This window comes from Notamacropus eugenii, chromosome 2 (assembly GCF_028372415.1).
Source record: "Notamacropus eugenii isolate mMacEug1 chromosome 2, mMacEug1.pri_v2, whole genome shotgun sequence".
Taxonomy (NCBI): Eukaryota; Metazoa; Chordata; class Mammalia; order Diprotodontia; family Macropodidae; genus Notamacropus; species Notamacropus eugenii.
This window is the reverse complement of record NC_092873.1, coordinates 254,311,001-254,325,035: the sequence shown is the minus strand read 5'-3', so window position 1 is coordinate 254,325,035 and position 14,035 is coordinate 254,311,001. Positions and strand designations below refer to the sequence as shown.

Here is a 14,035-nt window from a genome sequence, read left to right as displayed (position 1 = left end):
AGGACAGAAGAGTCATGCATTGAAAGCACTTCTCAGTGTGTACCAGCTCATTATATTTTCTCAGTAGATAGTTAAATAGGCAGATTCAAAAATTATGTGTTAAGTATGTGCCATACATTTGCTGTTTCCCCCACGATAGAGGTATTAAACACACAGTGCACAACAGTCCCACACTCAACTTGAGCCAGATTAAAGTGTAACTGGGAAATAGAAAACAAAATAAACGAAATTATAGTAGAAATAGATAACATCAATAGGTGGTTTTCTAAGTTAGTCTGCAGCCCACAGAGATCTGTCTGTATCATTTACTGGTCTTTATTTCTTTGATACCACTGGGGTACATGACATCCTACTCCCATCCTTGTGTCTTTGCTTAGATGATCCCTCTAATTCTTAGATTTCCTACATTCTTTCATGGTTCACTTAAGCACTAAGCTTTTCCCTCCCCCTCCCCAATATTTTTCTGCAGTTCCTTACCCTTATTACTATGAATTTATTTTATTTATAGACACAGAATTGGTATAGACACAGAATTGCATGATGGGTTGGCCTGAAGGTCAAGACAACCTGGTTAAAAATCCTGACCATGACACATACTGGTTGTACGACCATGAACAATTGTGTCACTTAATCCCTGAGTTTGCCAGGGAACACTCTAAAATTGCAAATTTTAGAGTGATTATTGACCTGTATTGGTAAAGAAAGTTTCCTTACTAAGAGTTCCTTAAATCATCAGCAGCGTCACTGACAAGCATCTATTAAGTACTTAACTTGTATCAGGCATTTTGCTAAGTACTGGTGATACAGAGAAAAGCAAAAATATGGTCCCCACCCTCAGGAGCTCACAATTCTAATGGGGAAGACATGTCAATAACTATATGTGTGCAAAATGAATACAGTCTAAACGAGAGGTAATCTCAGTAGGAAAGTTTTGGTGGATGGAGGAGATTAAGAAAGGGCCTCTTGTAGAAGCTGGCATGTGAACTGAGTTCCGAAGGAAGCAGTGTCAGAGGAGAGAAGGGGATATTATATGAGCGATGTTGCAAACTTAAATGTGACAAGTTCTTTCCCTGCTCAGATTTCCCAGCAAGGACCTAAAGGAGAATTATTGCCGAAACCCAGATGGAGAGCCTCGGCCATGGTGTTTTACCTCTAATCCAGAGAAGCGCTGGGAATTCTGCAATATCCCCCGCTGCTGTACGTATCACCTATTATAGCACTGTGCTGTTCAAAGCCTCTGGATGAAGTTTAAATGGGAGAAAGGTGAAAATATCTGGCAGTGTCTACGTATCTGACTGAAAGGTGACATTAGACCTTAGAATTCATTATTGCTATTTGTTAAATTACTTTTTTTAGTTTTGACTGACTCTTTGTGACTTCAGTTGAGGTTTCCTCAGCATAGACACTGGAGTGCTTTGCCATTTCCTTCTCCAGCTCATTTTACAGATGAGAAAACTGAAGCAAATAGGGTTAAGCGACTTGCCAAGGGTCACACAACTAGTAAATGTCTGTGGTTGGATTTGAATGCAGGTCTTCCTGACTCCAGGCCCGGCACTCTATCCACTGCATCATCTAGCTGCCTAATAAAAACATTAGCTATATTTTTCTTCCTAATCAGACCTACTTACATATTATGGAAGGGAAAACATGGATCATGGCTCTCTATCTGAGATACTGACTTCAGTAGTTTGTTCTTCTCTACTTCTAAGTGAAAATGGGGCTCACTTCTGATCTACTCATTTACTTCCTCCCCCCCCCTCCATTTTTAAATGCTGCTTTAAAAAATTCTATCTAATTAGTTTTATTGATGCCTTTTGGTTTTTTTATACCATAGTCATTTCTGGATATACTTCCTTACTCCACCACAAGCCTTCCCTTATAAGGTCACACAGATAAAAAGTATCTGAGGTCAAATTTGAACTCATGTCTTCTTATCTCCAGGCCTGTTACTCTATCCACTGTGCTACCTCACTACCCTGTGTGTAAATTAATAAGGTCTTGAAGTAAAGAGATCTTAGGTCATCATCATTCCCTGACATGTGTAATCTGACCTTTCCTTGAATATCTCTAGCAATGGGGAATTTACTACTTTACAAGTCAGCCCGTTCTATTTTAAATTTTATAACTATATATTTCAACCTGATAACTATTTCAACTACTAATTATTAGACAACACTTCTGTATGTTGCACTGAAATAAACCTTTTCATACTTTTGATCTACTGGATCTAATTCTGCCCCAAATGACACAGAATAAATTGAGTTCTTTTTCTCAGTGACAACTTTTCAGCTTTTCAAAGACAAGTAGCCTGTTTCCTTTAAGCCTTCTCTTTTCTGTTAAGGAGCTGTGATGAAACTCTGAAAACTGACTGAGGGCTTTTGTATACAGGAAATAGTCTTCAGGCTATAGGGCACAACTTGGCAGTGGATATAACTGATGTCATGAGCTTCCAAGCTGAAAGGAGGCCAGTCTGCTCTGAAAGCTGAGAAAACCGCAAGAAAGCTCATCTCCAGAATCCTCAGATGGATTGACTGGCTGTATGCTAGGCCAAGATCCTCACTAGAGAGGATGGAGCTGATAGAAAAAGGCACAACTTAGTGCTACTACAGAATTTTAAATAATCCTCTGCCCTTTTATATCAGCTCCTAGTTAGAGATGATGGAGCTGATCTTGACCTACTAACAGGAGAACCAGCCTCCTCTATGTTTAGGAGTAAAATGCAAATCTAAGACATGAAATTCAAAAGAAAGAGTTAGACAAGGATTAAGTAAAGAATGTTGTTGTTATCGTTCAGTTGTTTTCAGTCATGTCTGATGCTTTGTGACCCCATGGAGTTTTCTTGGCAGAAATATAGGAGTGGTTTGCCATTTCCTTCTCCAGCTCATTTTACAGATAAGGAAACTGAAGCAAACAGGGTTAAGTGATTTGCCCAGGGTCACATAGCTAGTAAATGTCTGAGGCTGGATTTGAACTCAGGAAGAGGAGCTTCCTGACTCCAGGCCCAGCACTCCATTCTCTGTGCCCCCTAGCTGCCCAGTTATGGGGGTGCTGTGGGATAATTATGTTCTTTGTTCAGGACATTATATTTCTTTAATTGTAGTCTAAGATCATATTAACTTTTGGGGCAGTTAAATCATCTTGTTGAACATTATGTTAAACTTGTAGTTAACCCTCTTGCTACCCTAAATCTTTTTACATTAATTGCCTTTAATGCATATTTCTTTCCACTTGCACCTGAACAGTTGACTATTTAAAATATTATTTTATTGATATCTTTTGTTTTTATGTCGTCTCCATTTCCAAACATAACCCTGCTGCCCAACCAATGAGACATCCTTCTAAGTAAAGGAAAAGAAAAGTAGCCGGGCAAAACCAACCAATATGCCAACAGTTTCTGATAGTGCTTACAGCACTCCAAACCCATAGTTTCCCAACTCTACTGAGAAACAAGAGAGGTACATTTTGCCCAGTTCTTCTCAAGGGCCAAGCTTGGCCATTGCAATTACACTTAAGTCAACAAACATGTACTAAGTATTTGCTATATGTCAAACCCTGAGAATACAAATAAAGGCAAAAAATAATCCCCAATCTTGAGGAGTTCATGAATAGGTACGATGACATGTAAATAACTAGGCAATACAAGATATCTCTCTGTCTTTCTTTATCTATCTGCATATGTATGTATATATACACATTATATATAAATATAGATATACATATATATACTCATACATACCACAAAACATGAAAGAATTAGAGAGGGGAGGCACTAGCAGCCTTTTGAAATAGGAGGAAATTGAGCTGAATTTTAAAAAAAGACAGAGAAACCAAGATGGAGAGGTCAGGGAGCAGAACATTTTTGGCCTGCAGGACAGTCAGTACAAAGGCATTGAGATGAGAGATGGAACTTCATGCTCAATGCTTATTAAATAGGCTAAAGTAGCTGCATCTTGGAGTGTGTGGAGGGGAGTGATGTGCATCACTGGAAATGTAGGAAGATGTCAGGTTATGAAGAACTTTAAATGTCTAACAGAGCACTTACTACCCAGTTTATGTAAGTATAACTATCAAAGCTTTAAAATTGCACTAGGGCTTTTGGGACACTGTGTATGATCCTGGAGGGATCAGTGAGCCACTGGAACTCACTGATCAAGGGGGTGACATGGTCAGACCTACATTTTAGAAGAGTCACCTTGACATCTGAGTAAAGGACGAACTAGATGGGGGAGAAACCTGAAACTGGGAGACCAGTTAGGCCCCTGTTGCAATGTTGATGAAGATGTAAAGTGGGGTAGTGACTAAGCAGAAAGAAGGGAATGTATATAAGAGATGTTGTGAAGGTATTCCACTTTTTTCCTTTCCTTTTCCATTGTTCTAGTTATTGCATATATTATTTTCCTGGTTTTGTTCGCTTCATTCACTTTGGGTCACTTCATGTTCCTCTGAACTTATCATATTCATAATTTCTCACGGCATAATAATAACTCTACTATGTTCATGTGCCATAACTTATTTAGCCATTTCCTCAGTTGATGGGAATGTGCTTTGTTTCCAGGTCTTTGCTACCACAAAACATGAAAGCAGTTGATTTTTTGACCTGGATTTCATGGGATTAAACAGGATTTCACACTTATTCCTATTAAATACTGTCACGGATTTAATGTCATGTTAGATTTGGCCCATTGTTCCAGTGACTCTGTTGGGATATTTTTGGATCTAGTCTCATGTCATTTGACAATATACCCTTTGGGTCTTCATTGCACTCTTAAAATTATGTGACTACCATCTAGTCACACTGCTCCCTCTTGTCTAGAAGGATGTTATAAGAGATTTTGTCAAATGCCTTACTGAAATCCAGAGGCATCATAGCCTTTCTCTGATATTTTGTTGCTCTTAGGTCATTTTTCAGTTGTATCCAACTCTTCACGACCCCATTTGGGGTTTTCTTGGCAAAGATAGTGGATTGGCATTTTATTCTCCAGCTCTTTTTACAGATGAGGGAACTAAGGATTATGTGACTTAAGTTAATAGTAAGTGTCTGAGGCTAGATTTGAACTCACAAAGATGAGTCTTTCTGTTTCCAAGTCCAGTGTTCTACACACTATGCCACCTAGCTGCCCCTTTCCTCTGATATTCTAGTAACATCCCAGTGTCTACTTCTTCCTCTTCAAAGTACACACAAAGTGTTTAATAATTGATAATGGAATTTCACCAGGGATTGATATCAAGTTCATGAGTCTAGTTTCTAGAACCTACCTCCCCTGTTTTTAACATTGGAGTGATATATTCCGTTCCTGAATTATCCGCCACCTCTCCTCTTCTCCAGAGGGATTCCAGAAAGCAGATTTGTGATCACATCTACCTGTTAATTCTTGTATCCTCTGACATAATTCTTCTGGATCAGGTATACTCTCTTTTCATCTTCCCATCTATTTATTTCTCTCTTAACTGTATTTGCTCTACTCTCTCTAGTTTGAAAATCATTCTCCTTGACAGAGAAGATGAAAGTGGTAGAGGAAGTGATTCATTTGGCTTTACTTCTGGTGTCTGTTAACATTTCATTAACAACCCCAAAGTAATGGACATATACCTTTCTTGTTCTGCTTTTTTGTTTTGAAAATGCAAAAGGAAACGAAACAAAACAAAACAAAAAACCCAACCCTGTTTGTTCACTTTGGAATTTTTCAAAATTTAGATCTCCCCCTTAATGCACTCTCCCACTCAGCCAAACTGGCTATACTTCGCACAATATACTCTGTCTCCTTTCTCCATGCCTTTGACTGTCCTCGGTGCCTGGAGAATATTCCCTCTTAGAATACCTAATAGTTACCTTCAAAGCTTTGTTTAATTGCCACCTTTTTCTCCCTCTTTCTCCCTTTCCTCCTCACCTTTTCTCTCACTTCCTCTGTCCTACTCTCTTCCTCCCTCCTCTCTCTCTCCCCCTCTCTCCCATCCTCTGTCCCCACCCTCTCTCCTTCCTGTCTCTTCTCCCTCTCTTTTCATCCAAAGGCTCTCCACCTTGCTTAAGCCCTTCAGAGTTCATTAATTTCTAAATAAAGTTATACTTTTCTGGCATATAGTGTTACCATCACACTCCTTCTAGGATATTTGTTTCTTTTTAACTAGGAATAGTCAATTGAAAAGAATACTGGATTTGGAGTTAGAAACGCCAATTACAATTTACATGAGCTTTGGTCTCTGAACAATGAAGGGACTGCACTAAATGAGTTCTGAGGTTCCTTCCAGTTCTAAACCTATGTTCCTATTCCAGCTGTGAGTAGAATTAGTATGACTTTATAAAAAGGTAGCATTTACATGACACTAGAAGGTTTGCAAACATTTCATAACCATTATCTCATTTGATCCTCACGAAGATTCTGGGAGGAAGATGCTATTATTATCCCCATTTTACAGATGAAGAACCTGAGGCAACCAACACCATTCTCTTCCTAAGGAAACTAAGGCAAACAGCAGTTAAATGACTTAAGGGGCACCCAGATTGGGAAGTGTCTGAGACATGATTTGAACACAGATCTTCCTGACTCCAGGTCCTGGGTTCTCTCCTCTGTGTCACCTAACTAATGGGATCTTGTAAAAGTCATTTAACCTCTTTGAAATTTAATTTCCTCAATTGTAAAATAACGGGCAGCTACCTACCTCACATGATCCATCTCACAAAGTCCAAATGAGGTCATCTTTCCAGATATTTTATCAGCATTAACTCTATAGATCTCAGCTCTTAATAGTCTCTACCATTAGGACTCCTAACGAATATCTTTACTTCCATGTGTTAAAATGTCAGCAACACTTTTTTTTAACCACCTACACCATGTGTACACTGATGTCTATGAATTCCTGGGAACCTCATACTGATTAGTAAATAAGCGCTTAAGTACCTACTGTGTGCCAGGCATTGGGCTATATATAAGTTCCTTGAGGGCAAGGATTGCATTTGCCTCTTTCTGTGTCCTGGGTGCTTAGCACAGTGCCTGGCACGCAGTTGGCACATGATAAATGTTTATTGATTATTTAATCACTTCAGAATACAAAGACAAAAATTAAATAATCCCTCCCCTGAAGGAGCTCATATCCTTTTATGAGAGACAAACATACATAGGATCATAAATTAGAGCTGTATGGGATCTCAGAAGTCATCTGGCCCAACCTCCTCATTTTACAGATGAGAAAACTGAGGCCTCAGAGAGATTAAGCAACTGGCACAGGGTTCCACAGCCACCATGTTTCCAAGGCAAACTTTCTATGACCTCTGCCTCATTCATATTATGCTGCAATAATAGAGGGATAGTGTTCACAACAAGGGAGATTAAAATTTTGATTATTCAGATAATAGGTGAAACAGTGGATAGAGTTCTGAGCCTAGAGTCGGGAAGACCTGAGTTCAAATCCAGCCTCAGACACTTACTAGTGGTGTGATCCTTGGACAAGTCCCTTAAGCTTGTTTTTTGCCTCAGTGTTCCCAGAAAAAAAAAAAAACAACTGGCGCCTACAAGGGGTTGGAGAGCATCCAGAAAAGGTTCCTCTTCAACTGTCTCAGATCAAAAACAGGTGCAGGAAATACAAGCCTCATCAAGCCTTGTGAAAAATGGAAAAACATCTAAGAGTCAAGTCTCATGGGAAGCAGAGCCAAAAGAGGAACATGGGCCAGTTTTTTCTTCTCTAATGTTCATCTATGTTTCCAAAAAATGCAATATAATTTTTTTTCTCTTGAAGCTTCACCCCCACCACCCCCTGGTCCCATGCTTCAGTGCTTAAAAGGACGAGGTGAAAACTACCGAGGCAAAATCGCAGTCACGAAGTCCGGACATACTTGTCAACGATGGAACAAACAGACACCTCATAAGCATAACCGGACCCCAGAAAACTTTCCCTGCCGGTAAGTCCCCAGTTGATGACCAATGAGTATAATATAGAAGAATACAATTCCATTCATATATATTTTTTTAAGATCACAGGTCATAGATTTTGAGTCAGAAGGAAACTTACAGGTCCTCTTCTTCAACCCCTTCTTTCTACAGATGAGGAAACTGAATTCTAGAAAGCTGAAGGGTTTGACTAAGGTTACATAGGTAGCATGTGGCAGAGTTGGGGTTGGAACCTAAGGCCTCTTGAACCAAATCTAGCACTCAGTATTTGGGGTCAAAGCCTTTAGGTATCAGAAAAGAATTGAGACTGGCTGAGGCTCGTGTAAGGAAGGTGGAAGTCTCTACTAATGTGTGGGAGACAGACTTTCCTTTCCTTCTCCATGTCCACCTCCATACTCCTTGTCCACCAGATCCTTCTGCCAACAATTCCTAAAGGATGCTTTAGAGTTATCATTGACTTAGAGTTAGAAGGAATCCTAGATGCCACCTAGTCTAATGTCCTCATTTTACAGATAAAGAAATTGAAGTAAGGTGATTCGCCCTGGGTCACAACTGAAAGTAAGTGACCAGATCTGAACCCAGGTCCTCTAACTCAAAGTTCAGCATTATAATCCATTCCTAGAGTAACAGATCTTTGGAGCCCCAGAGGAATACTTAGTTTCACAAATCATATTCTTGAGCACAGTCTTCTTCCCAAAACAAACAACTTTTAGGACTTACCATTGGTTCATATTGAGAAGTAGTGTGGCCTATTGGCTTAACAGCTTTCTATGGAGTCAAGGAAAATCTGGATTCATCTTGATTCTGGCACAGCTTGGCTGTGTGACTGTGGGCAAGTCAATTAACTTTTCAGTGCCTCAGGCAACTCTCTAAGACTGTAAGTTGCAGAATATTTGCTTGTCTACATCTACAATTTTTTCATAGATAATTCCCTATAGCCATGCAATTACAGGTCTAGCCAAAATAGTGTCAGTTATAATCATTATTACTGGTAGTAGTAATAGTAGCAGCAGGATAGTGGTAGTAGCAGGTAAGAAGAGTAGTAGGTAGTAGTGGTAGTGATGGTGGTGGTAGTAGTAGGTAGTTGTAATAGTGTTGATAGTGGTAGTAGTAGATAGGTAGGAGTAATAGTACTAGGTAGCTAGTAGTGGTGGTAGTAGTAGGCAGCAGTGGTAGAAGCAGTAGGTGGTGGTGGTGGTGGTGATAGTAGTATTAGTGGTACTAGTTGTAGTAGGAGTAGTAGGGGGTAGGAGTAGATAGTGGTAGGTGTTAGTAATAGTAGTAGGTAATAGTGGTAGTGCTGGTAATAGTAGTAATAAATGATTATAGGTGGTAGTAGCAATAGTAGGTGGTGGTGGTATTAGTATTAGTAATGGCAATAGGAGTAGTAGGTAGGAGGAGTAGAAAATAGTAGTGGTAGGTAGTAGTATAGGTGGTGGTGGTAGTAGTAGGTGATAGCTATAGTAGATAGTAGTAGTCATAGGAGGTAGTAGCAGGTAGCAGTAACTGTATATAATAGTGCTAGTAGTAGTTAGTCATTGATGGTAATATAGATAGTAGTAGGTAATAGTGGTAGTAGTGGTAGATAGGTGGAGTATTCATAGGTGATAGTAGTAGCAGGTAGTAGTGGTGGTAGTGGTGGTATAGTAGTGGTAGTAGTAATTATATGTAATAGTGGTAGTAGTAGGTAGTAGTTATTGGTGAGAATATAGGTAGTAGTAGGTAATAGTGGTAATAGTTGTAGTAGAAGCAATAGGTAGTAGTGGTGGTGGTGGTGGCAGTGTAGTAGTAGTGGTAGTAATAGGTGGTAGTAGTAATTGTATGTAATAGTAGTAGTGGTGGATAGCAGTCATAGGTAGTGATAGTAAGTAGCAGTAACTAGTAGTGGTCATAGGTAGTAGTGGTAGTGGTGGTCATAATAATTATAGGTAATACTTGTGGTAGTTGTAGGTAGTAGTCATAGGGGATAATAGGTAGAAGTATGTAGTAGTAGTTATAGTAGTAGTAATAGGTACTAGTGGTAGTAGTGGTGATAGCAGTGGTACTTATGGTAGTGATGACTAATTTTAATTCTTTAGCATAAATAATAACCCCCAAAAGACTTTGGTTAAGTAACTCTCACACAGTCCAGATGCATTCTTCATCCTCACACCTCAAAGAAGTTGCAATTATATGTGAGCCCATTCCATTTAAGTTATATCTCTGGCCTTAGTTCAATCCAATGTGTCTGAAATTTCACTCTTCTGCTCAAGAAGCTTCAGTGGCTCCCTATTGACTTGTAGGGTAAAATGCAAACTCCTCTGTTTGCCATTTCAAGCCCTTCACGGTCTCCAACTTTCCTTCCTTCCTTCCTTCCTTCCTTCCTTCCTTCCTTCCTTCCTTCCTTCCTTCCTTCCTTCTTTTCTTTTCTTTTTTTTTTTTTTTGAGTATTTTTTTGGGTGTGTGAATCAGTTGGGATTAAAAGACTTGCTCAGGTCACATAGCTAGTAAGTGTCAAGTATCTGAGGACAGATTTGAACTCAGGTCCTCCTGACTCCAGCGCTAGTTCCATGTAACTGCCCCTCCAACTTATTTTTCAAAACTAATTACAAATTATTTCCCTCTCACTCTCTATCCTCTACCTTCTATTGGCTGTATAGGGTAGTCTCTCTCCCACCTCCATGCTTTTGCATAAGTTGTCTCTTATGCCTGGAATATCCTCTCTCTTCATTTTAGCCTCTAGGAATCTCCAGATCCCTTCAAGGCTTAGTCTGCTTAAGGGCTGCCACCAGAAGAGCCTTTTTAGGATTTCTTCTATTAGTACTCTAAACTCTTTGCCTTCCTTCCTTCCATGTTCCTTCCTCTAGCAGAGCATTAGCTCCCAGAGGTCAGAGCCTATATTGTTTTCATCCATACAATTCCATACATGCATTTCATCCATACATACTAGCACACAGGAGTCATATAATAAGTGATTTCTGAGTTGAGTTGTGCCATGGTGGGCATATATCTTCAGTGTCATATGTAAATCAGTCTGTTTATTGTAATGGCAAAATATTTCCTCACAGCTGCCGATGTCAACTCAATTAACTTTCAACAAATTCTTTTCAGAGGTTTGGATGAAAACTATTGCCGTAACCCTGACGGGGAGTTGGAACCCTGGTGCTATACCACAAACCCTGATGTGAGGCAGGAATACTGTGCCATACCTTCCTGTGGCACTTCTTCTCCACACACAGACAGAGTGGGTAAGGGAGGTTTCTGTGAATGACATGAGTCATGGACCCAAAAGGGATCATGTGACTCTCCTACTTCCAGTACTCTCCTGCTTCTACTTTACAGGTCTTTCTTATTCTAATTCCAGTTTATCAGGGAATAGACTATTTGACTAAGAAGTGTATTTGCAGAACTGAGGGGAGGACCCCATCAGCTGCATAGAAAATCCCATTTATTCATTCAGTATGACAGAGATGAGTTCAGGGTGGTGGAAGGAACATGGTACCCAATGGAGTCAGAGACCTTGGTTTAAATCTCATCTCTGGTAATTACAAGCAAATCACTTCAACTCCTTCAATGTCAGTCTCCTGATCTGTAAAATAGGGAAACAATATTGATACTATGTGCCTCACGATTGTTGTGAAAAAAAAAGATATGCTTTCTTTCTATCCCAACTCCTGCCCTCACATTAGGAGACCTGGACATATGTGTTACTATTCCCTCAAATACCCTAACTTCCCAGTTCCTCACCTTACTCATTTCTCATGACTTACTACTCCACCCCACTTCATGTACATGTAGAGCTAATCATAACCTTCATCTTGTCATCACCCTCATGACCATGAACTCTGAAATTCAATTATCTGATCATAATCTTTTAGCATTCCTTTTTTTTCTGATTAACCTTGTTCTTTATTCTCACTGTGGTCTCCAAACTTTTAGTTCTTTCCTAAGCCATCACTGTTACACTGGCTACACCCTCTTCCCTTCCCCATCCTCAACTCAACTTTACACTAACCTCTGTTCTCTGGTTGTTTGCCTACTTACTGCTACTGACTGACCCTGCCTTGCAGAGCTCCAACCTTGGATTGCTCCCACAGGCATTACCTTTGCCCCTTTCCTCATATTGCCTCATAGAGCTGGAGACAGTCACAAAGCTATGCTGATTTGCTCCACTACAAATTTAGGTTATATAAGCTCAACTGAGCCATCGCTGTGGATGTAGTGATAGGAAAGCCCAAAAGGTGGCCAAGAAGTTTGTGGATTTACAGATTTACAGAATTACAAATCACTGGAGTTGAGGAGGTTGAAGAGTTTCTACAAGGGTGTCAGAATGGAAGCTGATTCACATGACTATCTCAGTTCCAGAGGGTGATGTCAGGGGACAGGGTGGAGAGGAAAACTGAGAACCAAGTGCCAAGGTCACTGAAGAAGGTGGTGCAGTGTTTAGGAGTTAGGTATATGAAAGAAATATGGATGGTGGGGAGACAAGGTGAGGGATTTGGGAGAGGTTGCTGAGTGAGGACAATGAAAAGACTGTGGGTAAATGGCAGTTGAGAGAAAGGAGGATACCTACCCCTCTTCTCTGCCCTTGGAATCTAGGGGAGTGGGAGGAGAAATAGTTGTCTTTTCAAAGCATTGATAAGAATGTAGCATCCACTGACAAAAGTCAAATTTCAATTACTTTGAAGAGGCAAAGGGAGTGCTTTAGTTAAAGTGGAAGGATATAGGGAAGTTTATTTACTATAGAACAGGTTTCTCTCCCCCTTCCCCCCAAAGGACATTGTGGAAGAGGCTAATGAAGTGTAGAATGAGCTAGTAGAGGGAAGACTAAGCCTAGGGAAGGAAGGTTAGGGCTAGATTGGATGTGGATGAGTATATAGGAGAAAGTCAGGTTGCTCCAAGATAATGGTGATCACTAGATTGTGAAGGAAAAGGCTAAACTTTGCTTTCCCCCACATTGCTCCACACACAACAAGTGCCTATTAAATGCTCATTGAGTTGTGGATGGACTTAAATGGGGAGTTAGGCCAAAGCCAAAGGTTAGGAAGAGGGCACAGTCTCAAGTGAGCCACACTGGGAAATGGTAAGAACTTGTTGAATTCACCAGGCCCAAGGATCCCAATTAGTCTGTTGGTTATTCCTGTTGGAACTTCAGTCATCAGCTCTTCTGATACATTAGATGTCTATGAAACAACCAATATTTTTGTCTAATTTCTTTTAATTCTACTGCGGTATCCATAGAGCAAAGCCCCGTGATTCAAGAATGCTACGAGGGCAAGGGAGAAAATTACCGTGGGACGACATCCACCACCATCTCAGGAAAGAAGTGCCAAGCCTGGTCTTCTATGACACCACATCAACATAAGAAAACCCCAGATAATTTCCCCAATGCGTATGTACACATTATTCACCAGCCAAGTATTTGGCCCAGCATATCTGTTAGGAAAGAGCATAAGGGAAATAGGACACTTAGAAGAACTGTTCTTTGGCAGGCTCTCCACTAGTGAATTCTGCCCTTAGTGAATTTCAGAATGTTTCTGATTCTGAGTGCAGGAGAGAAAAGAGCTTTAAAAAGCTTGGTCTGACCAGTTTTGGGGTGGAGTGAAACTCAGATTTTAATGAAAAACGCAAAGGGGCACTTAGCATGGATCTTTGGGAGGATTCAAGCCAGTGGCAGTTAAAGACTTTAGAATAACCCAGTGTGTATGGTGATCGTATCATCTAATAAGAAGTGGAATTTTCACACCATGCAGCTTGGCGATCCCAACAAAAGAGTTAACATGGTGAGAGGTGTCAAAGCCACTGGCAATCCAAAGTCCCAATACCTGTAAATGTGGATATACAAACATGTTTTACATGTTAAGTACATAGACAAGATACAGTGCATCAAAGAATGGTGATTGCCATGGTGATGGGACCATATAGCATGCTATATAAGAACTGAAAGAAGGAAGTAGAGATGTTTAGCCTAGAGAAGAAAAGGCTTTGGGGGCACCATATTATGGTTGAATCCAAGTATTTGAAGAACTCTTACACAAACCAGTTTTAACTGGAACAAATGGGCAGAACTAGATATAATGGGGAAAGATGCTAAGGGACAGATGTCAGCATGATGTAAGAAAAAACATATGCCTAAAATATAATGGGATCCCTTAGGAGGTGGTGGATTCTTT

At 40.1% G+C, this 14,035-nt stretch overlaps 1 protein-coding gene across 2 annotated transcripts in view; it reads left to right on the top strand.

The window, feature by feature from the left end:
- Positions 1-14,035, top strand: part of PLG (plasminogen) — a 65,514-nt gene that overhangs the window by 29,347 nt on the left and 22,132 nt on the right. The window contains exons 7-10 of one of the 2 annotated variants that reach the window (XM_072637702.1): positions 1,079-1,197; positions 7,732-7,894; positions 10,974-11,110; positions 13,104-13,254. In XM_072637702.1, the coding sequence (XP_072493803.1) occupies positions 1,079-1,197; positions 7,732-7,894; positions 10,974-11,110; positions 13,104-13,254 (570 nt within the window). The remainder of the gene's footprint in view (positions 1-1,078; positions 1,198-7,731; positions 7,895-10,973; positions 11,111-13,103; positions 13,255-14,035) is intronic. The other variant, XM_072637703.1, reaches the window with a different exon arrangement.